Source organism: Hyposmocoma kahamanoa, unplaced genomic scaffold, assembly GCF_003589595.1.
Source record: "Hyposmocoma kahamanoa isolate Upper Pololo Valley unplaced genomic scaffold, ASM358959v1 66, whole genome shotgun sequence".
Classification (NCBI taxonomy): Eukaryota; Metazoa; Arthropoda; class Insecta; order Lepidoptera; family Cosmopterigidae; genus Hyposmocoma; species Hyposmocoma kahamanoa.
This window is the reverse complement of record NW_020653854.1, coordinates 18,382,076-18,402,243: the sequence shown is the minus strand read 5'-3', so window position 1 is coordinate 18,402,243 and position 20,168 is coordinate 18,382,076. Positions and strand designations below refer to the sequence as shown.

The window sequence follows — 20,168 nt, the reverse complement described above, 5'->3', positions numbered from 1 at the left end:
GGCATCAAAATATTTGAGTACATGTACTGTGATGCCTGTCTGCCTAAACTTTTCTCTGAGAGAAATCCGAGAACCTAAACGGTACACAGAACAAACCGCTCGTTTTTCCAACACAAATATGGTTTGTATATCTGCCGCTTTACCCCACATGATGATCCTGTAAGACATTATAGTATGGAAGTAACTAAAGTAAACTAGTTTAGCAGTAGCAACATCGGTAAGTTCACGTATTCTACGGACTGCGTATGCAGCAGAGCTTAATCTGCTGGCCAATGACGATATATGTGGAAACCATTGGAGTTTACTGTCTGAGGTCACTCCCAAAAAGACAGCTTTATTAACAAGGTCTAACTTTTCTCCATTTATTTCTATGATTGGGCTAGTCGATTTTACATTAGGTAATTCAAATTTGACACATTTCGTCTTCTTGGTATTGAGCAATAAATTGTTAATATTAAACCTTTGAAAGGGTATCATTAATATTGTCATAGTTAACGTCGTCTGTCTGTTTTAAAAATCAAGGATGTGTCGTCAGCAAACAATATTATTTCACAAAAGTCCTTAACAAAGAGCGGTAGATCATTAATATAAATGAAAAATAAGAAAAGTCCAAATATTGAGCCCTGCGGAATATCCATTTTTACCGGAGTACCCAAAGAAGTCACTCCATTTATATCTACTTTCTGAATTCTACCGTTAAGATATGACGAGACAAGTTCCAACGATTTGCCACTTACTCCGTAATATTCCAGCTTCCTAATAAGAGTAATATGATCCACGCAATCAAATGCCTTTGAGAGGTCACAGAAAACCACAGTAGCGTTCTGGGACTTTTCCCAAGCATCAAAGATATGTTTTAGTACTGCTACCCCCGCATCGCTAGTCGATCTACTACTAGTAAACCCATATTATTCACTATGATTCCTACAGCAATACGACAGTAGTTGAGTTAACATAACCTTTTCGAATATTTTACTTAAAGCTGTAGAATTGAAAGGGGCTATAGTTACTATGATCAACTTTCCTACCGCTTTTGAATAAAGGAATAACCTTACCGTATATACTATAACTTTTTTTTTTTAAGTTATTTATTGTATAAAGGACAAAATACACAAATATGTTTCTAATCGCATTTTAAATTGTATATGTAAAATAACCAAAACAATATTTCACCTCGCTCCCATCATAGTTTATTTACAAAGCATTAAAAAATTCTTTACAATTTTATGCACATAATGTATAAATAATAGTTAGTTGAGCATTATTTACATTAAAACCTAATAACAACCTTTTTTTACAATCAATTATTTTACATTCGTCATTTGGAAAATAAATATAACAACAATATAATTAAATTATTGGGACATATATACTTTTAACACTGTCTTTAGTTAATTCTGCGTTTATTTTGAGATATAATTTTGTCCTTTTCGAACCTTTTTTAGGACTTAAGGAGGGCTTTGAGCCACAAAAAAATTGTGTGACGTCGTAAAAATCACGACTCCTGCCTGCATCCATTTGTACAGTAATATAACTTACAATTTCATCGGTTAATAATAAAAGAACTGTCAAAAATAATTTCGTAACAACTAAACAACATTTGCTCGTAAAATATATTTACAATTTAGTATAGACTTTTCGCTAATATTATAACAATACAAAAATAATGTCATAGAAAGCATTTACATAAAAGCCGTAGGGAAAAAGTGCCGTAGTTGTTACATTAATTTGTTATTCTAATAACGATATCATTACTAATCGTTAGTAGCGTTATTTCCAGAAACAAAAGAGATACAACTTATTGAAAAAAGTCAAAACCGTTGTAAAAAAGTCGTTAATTTTAAAATTTTAATCGAATATAACACGGAAAGAGTGGTGTAAGTACACCACTCTTTCCGTGTGACCTATATGTTTTAATAATAGAACAATACCTAATTTAGTAAAAAATCATTTCGAATTTAGCAATTTTAATATTAGATCCAACTCTGTTCCATTACAGTGAAACTATTTAAAACTAGGCATTAGGTAGTCATTGCGTCTTGTTTTTTTTTAAATTTCTAATCTTTCTACTCTATAATAATTCGACCCTTACTCTTATATAACCTGATTGTATTTGTTCCCGTTTTGAAATTTGTGAAAACTAAATAAGTACCTAATACATTGTACCTAAAGATTATGGGATAGTGTAAGTAAGTACAGTTGTCTAAATTACAATCGATTAATCACCGTCACAGTATATTGCTTTATGATTACTATTTTAGCAAATTTTTGTTTTATAATTTCAACATTTTTTTCGTATGAATATTGACTTCCATATATATTTTTACGTATTATTGAACATGACTGTACAAGTTAAGGCATGCAGCTGAGATATTTGGTAATATAGATAGAAAAATAACAAAAGGCTGTACTCGTTACTACGTCACTCGAGTAAAAGTTTCATTTTAATAAATATTAGACAATATCACCATCAAGCTATTTATAAAGTTGTCATTTGATATCATTTTTGTTTATATTCGTCAATTCGCTTAAGAGCTGCAACTAAAATTATTGGTAAAATTATCACCGTTGTTGGATTTCTAGTCTTAAACTATGCGTGGTAGTGTTGCAATTCCTCCGCGCCCAGCACAGCAGCTTGTATCGGGACTTCTGTAAAAATTTTGGTTTTTAAGTTAATAAACTTATTTTTATTTTAGTTAATTGTACATCTCTACGTGTTATAGATAATTTCCTTGTGTTTATTACGTAGGTGCTATAATAAGTGTAAATATTCTGAAAAATGTTAGTGTTTGTTGGTAACCTCCTAAGACCCAACAAACTACAATGGAAAAAGCGCTAAACACTAAAATACATGCTTTAGTACCATTGACTTACAAATAAATGGACGACGGGTCTAATACAAAAACCACGAAAAAAATGTCCCAAGTCAACCTATTTAAACGTAGCGACATTTAAAGGAATATGAAAAAGCTAAAACGTTGGATTTAAATTGTAATGTCATCGCAGCACTGTCTAATTTTGCTTGCTTCGCTGTCCGTCGAACAAACGAAGACTAAAGCTTGAATGACGCTCTGTATACGATTTTAACGCCCTATAAGTTCGGACACTTTTTAGCGCGGACCCGACGTCCATATAATTGTAAGTCAATGTTTAGTACACACTAGTTTGTATGAAAAAGGTATTTTTCTAGATTCTTTATGGTCACATACAAGTTTATTTGTAAAATACTAACAACCTCGCAGGACTATATTACTAACATCATACACAACAACATTAAATTTGTTAATGTATAACTTCTTAACAAAACATTAGAACAGTACAAAAATGATACATTTAAATATTTTTTTACTCCTGTACTATATATCTGTCAATCATAATTTGGTAAACCATATCACAAAAGCGCTCTTTTTAAATCTGAATCAAAATTTTGTTGTCTATGGTACTCGCTACTTAACTGGAAAATGTCAACAAATTTCAAAAAAGAACGTCGTATTTTTTTAACTAATGACGCTACTCAATCACTCTACTGCCGCCTAATTGGTTAAATGCATTGACTTACAATTATATGGACGTCGGGTCCGCGCTAAAAAGTGTCCGCACTTGTAAGGCGCTAAAATCGTATACAGAGCGCCAAACTCCGCTTTAGTCTTCATTTGTTCGACTGACAGCGCGATACTGCGATGACATTACAATTTAAATTTCGAATAGGTTGACTTGGGACATTTTTTTCGTGGTTTTTTGTATTAGACCCGTCGTCCATTTATTTGTAAGTCAGTGGTTAAATGGTAAAAACCTTTACAAAAAAGAAAATTACTTGGCCACTACTATTCTATCTCTTCGGTTTTTTTCTTTTGTAGCATTTGTTGTCAATCCATGACAACAAACAAAATATACATTGAATATTGGTAGTGTTTTATTACTTTATTTACTCGTAGAAAAAGTATTGTATGCAATCATTATTAGGTCTTAAAATTTTGAACCTACCTATTACTTAGGTCACTTGGCAAAGTCTCGTAGCGTAAACATAGTATTCGACTTTAAGAACCGCCTTTAATTATACAACAATTGCATAAAATAGTATTACTTTTGCACAAAAATAAAATGTGATGAAATATTAAAAGTCATGGACTAAAGTTGTCGTTTATGACATTAGTAGTATAATCCTACGAAGCTGTTTGTGTTTTACAAATAATTCCGTAGAATATAATATAGTGCTAAATTTAAATGCGATATTTTATATAAATTGGGCGTGTACGTGATCATAGAGGAATAATATTGTCTGGGTCTGAAACACATTACATTATTATGTACATTTTGTTGTAAGTACATACACGGGGCCTTAGGTTAGTATATATAGGTTGGTTAAACACAGTTAAAACATGTATACTAAACTACTTATGTGTAATACTAGAACCCACTGTAGTCGACGTACTGAAAAATTAACACACAACTACTAGTATATTGACTACATGAAATTGAAACTACTGATTGTGTATGTAAATGTGTGTGGCACCGTAGACTAGAAGAAAGTGAAAGTAATAGGTCAAGATATTCAGGTCTCATCATTTAGTTGAATGGAATATACTGTATGTTTTAATTATAAAGGTATAAAAGACTTGCCGAGTGACTGTAAATATGCAAAGGAATAACTAGTTATCTGTTTGTAAAACTGTACCTAGATTTCATTGATGTTTATATAGAGTTAAAAACGCTCCTTAAAGAACTAAAATAATGTGTCAGGCTATCACAGTAATCACCTGATATTAAACTAAGGAATTCCCTGTACTATGAGCAACGGAATTCACTCTGGGGCACAACCCAACTTAACCAGACCAGAAGTAACTTATAAAAGTTAATTACTGAAATTGGTCTTACTGGGAATCGAAACCAGGACTTCTTCATCCAGCGCCCGCAATGCAAACTGCTAGGCCACTGAGGTCGTCGAAAATTGTGAAATTAGGAGGTATAGTGATGTAATCAAAGTAGTTTTAAAGGATCAGTCTAAAGTATGTAATGCACCTGCTAGTAGAGACCAGTAAATACGGAGTGTTATAACTGTAATTATCACTGATCATACAAGTAAAGGTATTTTATCAAAAGATATATTAATAATTAAAACCCTTATTTGTACAAAAATGCAGTCTATTTTTGAAATTCCCAGCTAAATAAATACAATGTTATCACCTAGCAAAGTAGATGGAAAATGAAAAGGATTTAGTTCTTATCAATCATTGGTTATTTTAAATTACAATGTGATTTATGTTATAAATGTCATATGATGAGACTTGAATTCAAACAGTCATAAAAAGTCAAAATTATAAGTCAGTGTAGTCGTCTTTTAGTCTTAACCCACCTTCTGTCAGTCAACCGTCAGTCAGTTCAACCGTGCACTATGATCTTGTTCCCTCGTAGGTAGTATTTCAAATCTTTTCTTTCCCTTTTGTTTTCTTCCCCCACCGTTGCCGATTCCGACGTCGGTTTTGCTGTAGTCGTTGTCGTTGCTGTCATTGTGGTGGTTGGGTCAGGAAAGAGGTCCGCAGGAAGGACTCCAATGTCATTGTCAGTTACTACAGGAGTGGGTAATTGAAATTTGCCTTTAAGTAAATCCTTATATGCCTCCAAGCCATTGAAATTTGGAAGAACTTCTGAAGATCTGTGGGTATCATGGAGATATGCATTTAGTTTCTCAAGATTGTGATTGATTTTGTGAAGCTTATCGGAAGTTAGCCCTTGTGAATTTGAGATAGTAATGTGCTTTGTGGGGTAAACAGATTTTTTGGATGAAACGTAGTCAAAAGGCGGATGAGGATTATGTGGATCATAGTTATTGTACGTATCAGTAGCGGCTGGCAAGCCATACGAATCAACAGCACCCCATGACATTGGTTGGAACGTAGGGAAAGATTGAAGAGGTGGTGGAGGCGGATGGTGGGTTAGAGTAGCATCTTCTGCGTGTGCCGTTGGTGCCGCAGAGAATACATTTTTAATTGCACTGAAGACATTGTTCAGTATTGACGGAGTAGAGCCTGCGGTCGCATGTCCTGAATGCGCGGTATGCAGCGTCTCACCCGGTGCTACATCGCTCAGTGGAGTCAGTATCACGAGGCCTGCTTGTACTCCGCTCAGTTTATTTCGTCCTGTCTCAAAAATTTTGTCAACGTCAGTTATACACGTTATATGTCAGTCAATATTCACAATATATTCAGTAAATTAGTATATTATATTGAAAATAATCGCTTACACGTGTGTACCATAGAATAAAAATACGAGTATGGTAACTCCATTCATGCGCAGCAGCGCGTCTTATATGTGTGCATGCCCGCCGCGGGACGTGTACGGACGCACACATTCGTATAATAACGATAGACGCGTTGGTCGACCAGCGCTGTGCAAAGCGAGTGCATCGCGAAATTATACGATCCGTTACGACAAGCTCCTGGCGCGTACATAAACAGACCGCGCTGCTACATTTGTACGGAGTTACCATATTTGTCTTATTATACTATGTACATATTGTTATATCATTTGAATAAGTTTTATTTATTGCCAACCTTCATGACACTTCCTTTCTCTTCATTATTTGTAAGTAAAATATGACCATTACAGTGCATCTAAGAATATATGTAATACAATTTATTTTTTAGTTGCCTATTAAGTATTATTATATTACGTCAGTCAATTGTCCGAATTTCTCAGTGTCTTATAATGAGTCAAGTCATACAATTTTGTGCATGAACGTAAGGAGTACCTATTGAACGAAAGTATACAGGCATCGTGTGGTGAACACCGTAGTCTAGAAGGAATAAAATACATAAAGCAATATTAGAACGTAAAAAACAATGGAGTTAAATAAAAGTAAGTTATAAGAAATAATATACTAAAAAATATATATAATGTATAAAATATTTCAAACAAAAAACTTCTAATTGAATAATAAAATACGAAAGTAGTCATAAAATTGAAAGTTGCAAAAGAAATAAGACATTTTTAATAATTAGACCACTCATAACGCAATTGATATAAAAAATGGACGTGAATGTTCTTGCCTACATCCTGTCGACAACATATTTTCGTAATTGAATGGAAATCGCTATATTAAAAAAGTGGTCTTGTGACTGTTGCAAATAATGTGACCAAAACAGAAAATATTTTTGAATATTTTAAAATTATTCCTAGCGTTTTCAAATTTGGAACGTTCGTAAAAAGTTATTAACATAAGACGTTAAAGTAATTTTGATTTTAGAAAAAATGCCTCCCCAAATAAAAAATGTGTTTTATTATAATATAAGTACATCACAATTAAGTAGCACAATAATCTCATGGTATAATAAGATGATAAAGTGGAACATTTCGGCCAACATTCTTCATGAAAACTATATGATACTATTCAAGGTCAAAGTAAGCACACATTTTTTAGACAAATATGTTTTTTTTTTGTACACCAGGTGTAATTGTAGCCCAGCTTGTGTTTATTTTATATTAAAAAAAAATGCCATAATATATTAAAAAAAGAGATTAGAAATCAAACACCCAGGGTTCCATGTTCTATTTTCAGAAAATTATTCTTAATTGGAATAATTAAAAAGTAAGGTAAATGTATGTTGTATGATGAAATTCTGTAATTATGTAGCGTTCGAAATAAGACCTCACTCAGCTTGTTGTGATTAAAAGAGCCCTAATAAACGTATACGGCTTGGATTGACATGGCTTTGGTTGTCACCTCAGACATTGAGGAAATAAAAATCTATGTACAATTTTGGATGTAATATACTTTGCATCTTTGTGTTATAAGGTCACCTTTGCAAACTGACAACTTTTCAGTGAGAAAAGGTTAAAGATTCTATGAACAAAATTAGTCGATATTTATTGAATATGACGATGGTAAACTACCATGATAATCTATTACTTTATATGAAATTACTCCACTTGTTTGTTATAATTATTAATACAAAGGTTGAACATTAAGAAAAATTCCATTGAAACCGAACCAGCGCACCTTACAAATTTTTCTATGCACTTGTTGCCGATCGTTGTTTTTGGTTTTTAGCAACTTTTTTGCCGTAGCACCGTCTGTAAGAAATCTACGAAAGTTTTTCTTCACTCAGCCTTTCCTATTTTGAACTTTATATACTTTAAAAGGTGAGTTAACATATTACATATTATAACTTATTTTTTTATTGAATTGATATTCAATTATTTTTTGTGAAATTATCCACTACTTTGTTATAATTATTAATACAAAGATCAAATACTCAGAAAAAATTCCTTCGATCCGGCCGGATTCGAACCGACGTCTCCTAGCAAACTGTGTCAGACGCTATACCAACTAAGCAAGGAACGATCCAGCGGACCTCACAAATTTTTCTATGTGCTTGTTGATGCATCTTTATATTTGATTTTCAACGACTTTTTAGCTGTAGCATTATCTATGAGAAATCCATGAAAGTATTTCGTCACCCAGATAGATACCTTTACAGCTACCACCCCTGGCTAGAAATATCGCTATTAATGGTAATTAAATTTTTATTGAATTGATATTCAATTATTTTTTGTGAAATTATCCACTAGTTTGTTATAATTATTAATACAAAAATCGAACACATAATTTTTACATAATTTGTTTCATGTAATTCGTATTATTTTTATGACTTTCGATTGATAAAAGTACTATAAACGTATGATCATATGTATATGACTTTATTATACAAAGTGTAAACTTCGCAATCATATGTAAGTTTATCTAGGAAATACCTTCTACTTTAAAGTTTCATAACATTTAATCCTCAGACTAATTGTATGTCATTAAGCGGGTATTGCATTATAAAAATTTAATTACATTAAGTCGCAAAATGTCTTAGAAAATCATTATAAACGTGGGACTTCTTCATATTAATGACCGGAAGGAACCTTTCACAGTCTTCTTTCACCGACAAGTTGGGTAACATTGCGCAATATCCGAGCCGTGGTCCACAAAAGATAATGTCTACCATTTAGTTTTTTTTTAACTGTGGTTATTCGACCGTGTAGTTTGGCACTATTTAGGAACATTTTGAATGCAATCTGTATTATCTACTAAGTATATTGTACAAATGTACAAACGCGTTCTAATAACAATAACTTAACTTCATCTTCAAGGTTTTTTTGTATGATACCAAGTAACGGGACGAACACGTCGTGCTGTCTGGTGTTAAGCCTCTCCATAACAGTTGCAATGCCACTCAGAGGGGCATTACCACTCCGCCGTCATCATAATTTGACAAGTCCCAATTGCTCTAATTTCACCAGCACCTTTGCTCTTCAAAACCGTAACGTACTAATGCTCACATTACTGCTGAAATAAGTATGGTGGCAGCACTTCCCTAGACGAACTTTTTCGAGGGATGAATTGTTGGATAAATAGTTCGTTTGCTTTCATCAACACACTGTTTGACACGGATCTCTTATAAGAAGACGATAATGAACGAACAAGCACGCTAACCTTAATGTATTTACGTAATATTAATAAATGCGGGTACCATATTTAAAACAAAAAAACGGTAATGCATTTTGTACAGCATTATTCTCCAAAACCAAGCTTCAGAATCATTGGAGTTTTACAAAGAACCAACGAACGAATGAATAATATTGAGATTTTTTTTGTAATTTAAATATTTACATATTTTATATGAAATATTATGTGTGAGGTAAACTTTTTATTGATTAATTACGATATGTTTTCAATAAAAACATCCAAACATTCAAATATAGAATGTCTCTGCTTTACATAAGAATATTAAACTTATGTCCATACAATTTAGGTATTTTTTTATGCAGCTAACTATCGAGGGAGAAAATTTGAATGTTAAAATTATTGGAATGAATTAATCAATCAAATAATGCAATCGTTAAATTCCGTAAAACTCAAACAACTCCAAAGCTAGAGCTTAAGGAAATGGTATTTTCTGTAAAGCAATAATTTTGCAATCTTATGTTAAATTTTCTATTAGTATATATTTAATTTAACGAGGCTGCAGGTTTGTTTCGGTGTATGTACTTAGTACGCACTTCGATATCATGCTAAAGGTATCTGGACTTTACCTTTTTCTTTAAAACTATAAACTTCTTTTTGTAAGAGGTAATAAATATCTCTATTATTAGATGCTTACGCGACTTTCATAAAAATTACATGCGATTTGTAAAAGTAGCATAAATTAGATGTAACACAATGAATGAAATAAAATTGTAACTAACATGCAAGTTTCACTCACTAATGTAATTGAAATAGCATAACACATTTAGCCATAAATAAATATGACAATCCGTAGATTTACTATGACAAGACAAAGACGTGAAAAGTAGATTGTGGTTGCAACATTGAAAGGAATATATCTCAAAAAATAGGCTATTATTTTACCGACTTTCATAGTAATAATATAGGCCTTTACTAATATAGTATTTTAGATTACATACTGTACGCAGTAGAGCTCCTAGTGAAAGAGTTCGTCCAGGCAAGTACAGTCACCTTAAGTATTTCTGCCGCCAACCAGTAATGTTAGCATTACTGTGTTCCGGTTTTGAAGGGTAAGGATGCTGGTGAAATTACAGGCACATGGGACTTGTCAACTTAGGTCTCAGGGTGACGGGCGCAGTGGCAGTGCCCCTCAGATCATTGCGATTTGAAGCTCTGAGTGGCACTGCAACTATTATGGACAGGCGTGTAGATTACCATCACTTGATATTATAAAAAAAATCAAATCGTGCCCTTGGCCATAAAATCATACCTTATATGTGATAAATAAAAAATGCTGTTATTACATGAAAATGATAAAAATAATACGAACTACGTGAAACAAAATAATGCGTATGTGAAATTATGTAACTCTCCTGTTTAAGCATAAAAATGTTATGGAGTAATTTCGTTCGCAGAATCTTAAGACATGTCTCCGGAAAAGTTGCCGTTTATAGATATGACCTTATTACACCAAAGGTGCGAATTGCTGGACGACTTTTAGGAATACATGCAACCAAACGTCTTTTTTAAACATTTTGTGCTTAAACATTCAATAAGATCCAAATTTATTAGCCAATTTCATTCTAATGACACGTTCAGTACATGAACACCAAATCAAAGAGGTTTTACCATGGTTAAATTAAAAATAGTAAAATCCTAATTTTACCTAACGATATCTTGGTTTTACCTAAGTTTATTTAGTAGCAGTAGAGCTCCTTGTGAAAGATTTCGTCCAGAGAAGTATGCTGCCACGTTAAGCACTAAAGTGAGAGTTACTGCGTTCCGATTTTGTAAGGTGTGTGCTGGGAAAATTACAGGCACATGGGACTTGTCAACTTATGTCTCAGGCTGACGGGCAGTGGCAGTGCCACCTCAAATATTTGTGAGTTAAAGCTCTGATTAGCAGTGCAATTTCTACAGTCAGGCGTATTGCTTGCCAACAGACGCACGACTTGTTCGTCCCATCATTTGGTATCATAAAAAATATATAATAATCGCATTTTCACGAAGTCTTTAGTATGAAGAGGGCAATCCCATAACTTTCTTATTATCTTTTGTTGTAAGAATTGAGTTAAAACTTTCCCTGTGTATTAAATTACAATATTTTCAACATCACCGAGTTGGCTGCTGATAGCCAATAGTTTAAAGAGGCCTATATATGTTGGACTGTTGACATCATAATCGGATGCTGGTCTTTGGGATGATGTAACCAATTTCGTTGTAACTTATTTGTAATGTTAACTAACCTCGCAGTCATAAAGTGACTAAGCTTTAGACAATTATGCAAGAGCTTTCACTGACTAGGTACTATTAATAACTGTTATCCTATAAACATTAACCTAATTTTGAGTATTTTACGAGTTCGAAGAGGATTTTTAGAATTTTTACTACAAATAAAAGCGTCACAGTTAAAATGTTCTACTAATGCGATTGCTAGAACTGTTTCGTTCAAGGACACCCTTGAGGGTCTACGTGAGTATAATAATATATATTGTTACATACATGTCTACAATGTTAAACAAAATGTCATATTTGAATATCAATTTAAAAAAGAATAATATTGTGACATTACAAAGCTGAGTGAAGAAAAAACTTTCGTAGGGTTCTAACAGATGGCGCTACGGCAAAATGTCGTTAAAAAAGAAAGATCGGCAATAAGCACTTGGAGAAATTCGTGAGGTCTGCTGATTCGTTTCGTAGCTCTGCTCTGGCAAACAGGTCTTGGTTCAAATCCAGCCCGATCGAAGGAATTTTTCTTTGAATTTTTTCGCTCTTTGTATCAATTAGTGTAGTATTCAAACAAAATAATACCATTACAATAAAAATAAACATGATTTTCAATAAAATAAATATTACAAAGTTCTTCACTAAAATGATTTTAAACATAGCGTGTAATGATTTAATATGGGATGAAAGTGCGCGACCGGTTGCGTACCGGGTGGTAGGTACGCATAATATGCCGCAGAAAATTGCGTTCTTTATTCCAATTCAATGACTACACAATCGGATTTGGAATTCTTTTATTCTTCTATCTACAAAATATTTACTTTCCTCGTAATAACATATGTGCAATAGTAGAATTTGTCCTTATAAACATAATCAGGAGAGACATGCATCATAAAAAAGAAAACATGAAAATATTTACATTTTACTGACTGTATTTTTTTTATAAACCTGGAAGTCCGTTCAGGATTCTATCCAATGTTTTTGGTTCAGGAAGTTTTTATAAATATCTTTGAACAATATAAAGCTACAAACATCAACATAAAATCTTACAAGCTACCATAAACTTACTTAACCCTTTGTCAGACAAATTCATCAACTGAAAACCCAAAAAAGAACTCGACTACGCTTCAGGAACCAGACGTAATATAGATGATTAAGCGGAATCTGCAACTACTGTGACGTAAAAGACAACCTGCAAGTAACGCAATTTGCAACATTTCCCTGAATTGTAACAAAGTGACCTTGACGTGAATTCACTGCTATCAAACGTTGTAAAGTAGGTTGCGGATTACTTTACAAAATAGTATATGCCAGGATATTGGACACTGCGCACTGGCAGAGACCGAATATCTGATTCATACGTCGCACCTTTAGAATGAAAGTGACCCGATACGAAATTTCAAATTCCATTTTAGAATACCCAAAATAAGATTTGAAGTTGTGACTTATTCTCATTACTTATATTTTATTTAGTACTCTTGAAGTAGGTACTAAAGGTAATGGCCTGGTTAATTCTGGAAAATAAATCTCAAATATTGTTGCTGATTATTTTAATACGTATTAATACATTTACGGTATAAACTATTATATTTTTTAATTAGGTCATTTTCATTAAAGGTGCGGCATCTATGACTATACAGACATCCATAAGCACACCCGTATGTGACTGCCGGCTGCACGCAAAGTTAATGAAAAAAACATTTTCTTTCTAAATGTTATATATTTTTCTCTTATCTAAATATTATATTTTTTATATATATTAATATATTATACGTATATACGTATCGAGTTCTTAGGACTCGAATTTCCAAATAATATAGTATTTTTCATTTGTGTTCCTCTCACTTTTTTGCTAATATTTTGCGAAATCGATGTTTTTTAAACATTTTCTTGCATACAAATGCATATATTAAGCACTTTATGTCCATTTTATATGCCGAAAAATCGTTAATTATGAATCTTTCTTAGTAATTACGCAATGTCTATGAATAGAAAGCCCAAAATTTTATTAAAATGTAAGAATTAAAAAATACTATAAATTAAAGTACAATTAATTGAAATCAGCCTTCATCAAAGTTTACTATATGAACTCTTTTTGGTTATAAAGTATAAATGTAACTTATCTTCCAAGCATCAATTCATTCCAAATATCAATTAATTTAATTGGTATCAGTGCATAAAATGCACTATCTTTGTGTATATCTATACAGATATAAGATAACGTAACATAAATCCATAATAAACATTTAGAGAAAGAGTCGCAAAAATTTTATGCGAATGTTGAATAGAGGAATTCAACGTATTCAATTTAAAAAAGATAAAGACGCTATCTTACAGAGTCAGGAGCAGTTAAATGAGCCGAAGAATATCTAACTCTCAACATAATATTTTAAAAACCACACCATCAAATCTCGAAATGCCCTTTCGACTGGATATCACTTGGAAAAACCACAAGATCAAATCGCATGTAACAAGTCCAACAGGTCTCGTGATGTAACACTTTCACTGGGACCCCGTAATACAAAACCGGAGAATAACGGGATATGTTCTACCGCCATACTTTTGTTATATAATTGAAGGTCATAGGAGTCAGACTTGACAAAGAATAAGCATAATGTATTACTTTGTTTAAGCAAGAAATATGGACATAGAACTTTGTAAAAATAAATCATTCAGAATTAGACGTCATCGAGATAGAAAGTTTCCCATGAATGGTTATTTGAGAAGTAACAAGACCTTATTATACCTAAACAAGGGTTTGTAGCATCTGCACCCGGGGTCGGTTTAAAGTTGCAAAGAAACCCGAAAAAAGCAGACCAAAGCCGTTAGAAAATGAACGTGAGTCGTCATTGCATCGGTACGTTAACTTGATGCTTTCAAATATTACATACTATCAGCAATCTTATATAATACACAGTGAACGAAATAAGATCACATGTGAAAGATTAAAAAATACAAATAAACAAGAAGCAAAGTGGTTTTGTAACAAGCTTGAATTATCATGACGAGAAATCGTTGCAGCATCTAAAAAGTTTCATTAATGTGATTGAGTTTCAAACACTAAAATAAGGTCAGTAATGAAATAACATGTGTAGGGAAAAAAAGTAAAAACTTGTAAGATTACGGGATAGGAAGATACTTGAAACATCATTGCATCATTCTGGGTTTTAATGATAGGAAAAGTAAAAGGAGACTGACGATAACCAGTAGTAATTGTTGAGTTTTTTACATTCATAATATTTTTTTTGTTAAATTTTATATTAACCTCTTTCAATTTGACCATATTAAGCGAGCACACAAGTTATTCTTTGAATCTCCCCAATGCTTGAATTGCTGATATAATTGAGGATTTTAAGATTCACCAAGAGTTCAATAACTGCAAAATTTTTGGGTTACTTCAAAAATGTAATATTTGTCTGACGAAAACCAAAATGATTGGGTAAACGACACGATTGTATATACTATTGCTAGTATGCAGAATTTCAAAATTGATGTCGTCAACAAAATGCCTATTTCCGTTGAGAGGGAAAGTGGACGTTTATGTAAAGTAGACACAACTAATTTTTGGAAGCGTCGTGAAGGCCACAAGAATGTAGGACAAACGTATAAGTGAAATCACTGCTAATAGGCAATAGAGCTAAATCAAGTAGATTATGAACAGATTTTAAGATCAGAAGCTTATAAAAATGACAGGAAAGGTTGTGGCAACTGCTCGATGAATGAAAATGTTGAACAATCGAGGAATAGAATCATAGAAAAACATAGCTTTAAGAAGTGCTTACCGTAATAAAGTCTACCAGCAAATTGAATCCGAAAAAATCATGTTAGCACTTCAAATAAACCTCAACAGGAGTAGGTATATTAAAGGAGCTACACAGAATAGTGCAGGAGGATTGCACTAGGAAAACAAAAGAATTATAACAGAGAAGTAACTTGACAGTACTTATCGTGATAAAATCTACAAGCAAATTGAATTCGGAAAAAATCACGTAGGTAAATACTTGAAATAAACCTCGGCAAGAGTATACTAAAGGAACTACACAGAATAGTGCAGGAGGATTGCGCTAGGGAAACAAGAGAACTATAACAGAGAAGTAACCTGACAAGAGGTCAAGTTAGAAGAATCTTACCACAGCGAGTTAACGAGATCGTAGTAGCGATCGGTCAACTCCTCATCGGGTTCTGGCATCGGTTCCTCTATGGTGTCCTGAACCACTGCTCTTATTGCTAACATTTCGGAAACTGAAAACAGTAAATCGCATTTAAATTTATTCTACGGCATTGTATCGAAACATTTTCGAATTCCATTTCAGAGCAAATGCAACCAAACATGATACAGCTTCAATGGAAACACAAAACTATATTAATTTTACGATGATGTGTGCATATAATTTTGGTTTTGTAATTTTATTGTTTGTTATTTAACTAAAGCAATTAGTACAGAAACTTGTCACGGTTACAAAAGTTATCTAACTCTAAACGGAAGCTGATTAGCTTCCTAATGACATAAATTAATAAGATAAATTAAACACATCTAACCCTGTAACCCAGATTCGAAATTATTTCGTAATACTTAACTATATCATCACGTTCATACACGTGATATAACAGGTGTTATATAATATTATACTTTTTACAGCTTTTGGTTCCGGTGTAAAGGTCGTCGTTTACAAATTTTGATCTTTTGTTATTTAATCACATCTTACATTTCTTTTTTACAAGCGGATTTCCATACGCATAGACTTATGTAGAGATGATCATGCCAGTAGATATTTGCTTTGTTAACAATACTCATGACCCCTCTATGAACCTTATTTGAATACGATATTGGCACTTTACATTCTTCATAAGAGATAGCTTATACAGGCTGCCACAAAGAGATCAGACCATATTTCAGTTAGTGATCGTAGTCATAATAAACATTTTTTTTAATAAATAACAGAACTATTTACTTTACACATTACAAAACGTGCAAGGTCAAATGATTATTTTTTGAAGGGAAAAAATATCACTGTTTTAAAAATATATTTGTGCTACGGTTGTTTGTTATCTTGACTACAATCACCATTTAAAATTTGTTAGGTTCTTTTCATTGCAATTGCCGTACCAGTGTCTAAGAAAATAAATAGCTAGAATCATGATGACATTTTTTTCATGAGCTTTCACAAAAGTAATATGCTATGTAAATGCAGCTTTGTGAAGATCACCGGAAGAAGACTGCCAATCCCTTCCACTTAGATTCTCCTACAGGCACAGGCAATTCGTGACTTGGGAGTCTTGTTGATAACGAATTGAAATTCACATACATATATTATAACAATATTATCCGTGAGTCAGCGCGCAAGAAAAGTCAATTTATTGTTTATTGTTTTTTCATAATTAATTGTAATGATTACTTTAATCGTTTATTTAATAAATCTAAATTTTATTCAAATGCTTTTTTAAACAATTGAAATGTTTATAATTGTGTAGTATTTCCGCTGAGTGATAAGCTTACCTACAACATGGACACATAATTATAAGAACAAACTAATGTAATCATAAATATCTAACTCGGTTAATTACTTATTGAAGAACAGGAACAGGTTTCTGATAGTTCCTGAAGAACCTGTTTCTGATATTTCTTATTTATACACTACTATTATCATTTAATCCCATATTCCTTTTCAAAATCATGCCCTTCAGTTAATTGTTTTTTTTTATAACTAAGTTATTTTGAGGATTGAAGGTGTTATTGTTTCATAATAATACGCGAGTTTAACTTGCACCAACAAAATAAAATTAATGTAAATTGCAACATTTACTATTATTATTGTGCAATAAACTGTCGCAGTGTATTTCCTATGTTATTAAAATTCGCGGTTATATCGACATATCCCCATTAGTTCCAAACAAATAATAATACAACCCAATTTTATTGTTGTATCAACATTACCTTCTTTTTTGTCGAAATGTATCGTTTAAGTTGCGTAAGAAGTTCTACATCAATCGTTATTGGATACACATTTCCAGTTTGTTACTTTTTCACTGTTATGTAACACTAATTTTATCTTTATGTTCTACAATTTTGTTGTGGTTATCAACTATAGACCATTTGTTTTTTTTTTGTCTCTTTTACAATTTTATTGCGAACAAAGAAATATGGGTGACATTACAACATAGTATATACTTTGAAAATTATGTATAATTTCCGAATTCATATCCATCGTGAAGTAAAATGCCTAATGTTATCAGAAGCCATTGTAATAGTAAATTATTATGCAATGATTTACCCATCGTTCGTATTTTCGATGTTGCGTATTTGTGCATTAACTCGTTTTTCTCTTTATATAGTTTTTACTGAAATTTAAGTGCGTGCTGATTTTTTTTTTGTAATCTTTATTATTACGGGCTATTTTAAGACTATCACAGAATATCTTCGCTGATATGCGCTCTAAAGTCCTCCGTAAGTAAATCATAGAGAGAGCCATTAATTGTTTTTTCAATTTGCATTTTCTTTTTCTGGTATTGTATTTTACGTCATTTTTTTAAATATGTAACAAATTCATATTGGTCACTTTTTTATAAGGTCACACCTGCAAAATAGCAACATTTCAGGAGAGATGCCTAAAGATTCTATAAAGAAAATTAGCCGATAACTTTTTTATACTTTAATAGGAGAGTTATCAAATTTCACATATACATCATTTATTTCATGTACTTTATATTATTTTTAAGATTTCCATACGATAAAATCGATATACAGACCTAACCTAAAATTATAGAAATGTGGAAGTAATCGTATCTATTGCGCAACTAAATTATCTTGCCAAAATTGTGTTAGGTTATTCAGATGGACTCAAATCTATTTGATAACTTTCACGTATTTAGTATAACTTTACATTTTTTTTATTCCTCGCGTAGTTGTTTATCCTTCGCAAATTAGTTAGAAAAATAAAGTCTAATTATAAAAAAATAAGTAATCTTACCGTCTACATGTGCAGGGTATTTATGCGCCGCGTAACCGGACGGTGCAGATGGTGCGGTATAATGCGCGGATGCTGTTGGTGCACCATACGATGAGGGCGGGTACTCCACGTGGGCAACTGGCGGCGGCCCGTACACTACAGTAGCTGGAAATTTAAGAATTGGATATAAGATTTTTACCAACATTATATTAAATAAATATTAAACAACATCACATACGTTGCTCTGATCCCAAAATAAGTAACTAAAGCACTTGTGTTATAAAATCGGAAACAACGACGGTACCACAAACATCCAGAGCAAATTTAATTTTTCTACAATGATCCGGCCGGGAATCGAACCCGGGACCTCAGAGATGGCGAGAATTAAAAAAAATGTTGATGGCGTTATCACTGATGTTGTAGAAAGATTACAAATATAGGTGAAAGATATAGAAGACTCTTATAAATGTTAACGATTTTTTTTTATTTTTGGCAATGTTATTAGAAAGTTATTGTGTTTATAATTTTTAAAAGACATTCGCAGTCACTATTACAACTACAACATTAACAGCAATTTGACAACGACAAACATGGATGCAACTCTGTCGACATTTCGAATTAGATGAAAGGTAAGGAGTAAAAACCTGATATGATTTTAATTGTACCTAGTATATATAAAAATATAACATCAGTTATTAACATTATCATAAGAAATACGACCATCAACTAAGCAATAAATTTCAATAAGTAAATAATTATAATTTAACAAATCGCACTTTGAAATAAATTAATTTCGTTCTCAATTTTGATTCACCATATTGCAGTCGAAAAACATATGAACGAAAATTACTTCCAAATATTAGTCAAGTCAAGTAAAGAACAGAAGTACAGTCACGAAATTAATTTACATAAAAATTATTGGATTTTAATGCAAAATATACTTAAAACTAGGTATTTACATTTAAAAAAGCATTCTCTTTGAAGAATGCCCTCTCCTCTGCTGTCAATATGCATGCCAAAACCTCAATGTTCATAACAGAGGAAGCTATAAATATTTATGATTGTTTATGTTAAATATTTTGCTACTAAAGTCCAACTGAAGACAAAAATAGTTTTAGATATTTGCGTGGGATTTCCTAATGAGCAATTATAATTTATTAATAAATTATTCCTATTGAAAGTCCGTAGTATCTGTGAATGCGAGGTAAAGAACCTAAAGTGTTATATAGTAATTTTACCATTGCGTGATTTTTAGCATTCTAAAGCAATGTTTGCAAAAACATCTAAACTCCAAAATATGGACTCCAGGTTTTTTACCCCTTACCGCACAAGATATGTAGCCTGTAATACAATTAAAAATTAAATAAGAAACTATATATACGTTTTATATATATATATATATATATATGTATATGTTTATAAAAATCAATTACCATGATAATTATAACAAAAATTTAATCTTTATTTGTGGCGTTTTCTTTGTCTTCGTTTCCTTCAGTCAAATT

General features: G+C 32.2%; 1 protein-coding gene across 2 annotated transcripts in view; it reads right to left on the bottom strand.

Annotated features, from left to right (window-relative positions):
* Positions 1 to 1,900: 1,900 nt before the first annotated feature.
* Positions 1,901 to 20,168, bottom strand: part of LOC113231676 — a 40,558-nt gene continuing 22,290 nt past the window's right edge. Inside the window, exons 5-7 of one of the 2 annotated variants that reach the window (XM_026466133.1) lie at positions 18,685 to 18,828; positions 5,354 to 6,137; positions 1,901 to 2,649 (exon numbers count right to left, since the gene is read on the bottom strand). In XM_026466133.1, coding sequence (XP_026321918.1) covers positions 5,380 to 6,137; positions 18,685 to 18,828 — 902 coding nt within the window. In that variant the 3' untranslated portion in view covers positions 1,901 to 2,649; positions 5,354 to 5,379. The remainder of the gene's footprint in view (positions 2,650 to 5,353; positions 6,138 to 18,684; positions 18,829 to 20,168) is intronic. The other variant, XM_026466134.1, reaches the window with a different exon arrangement.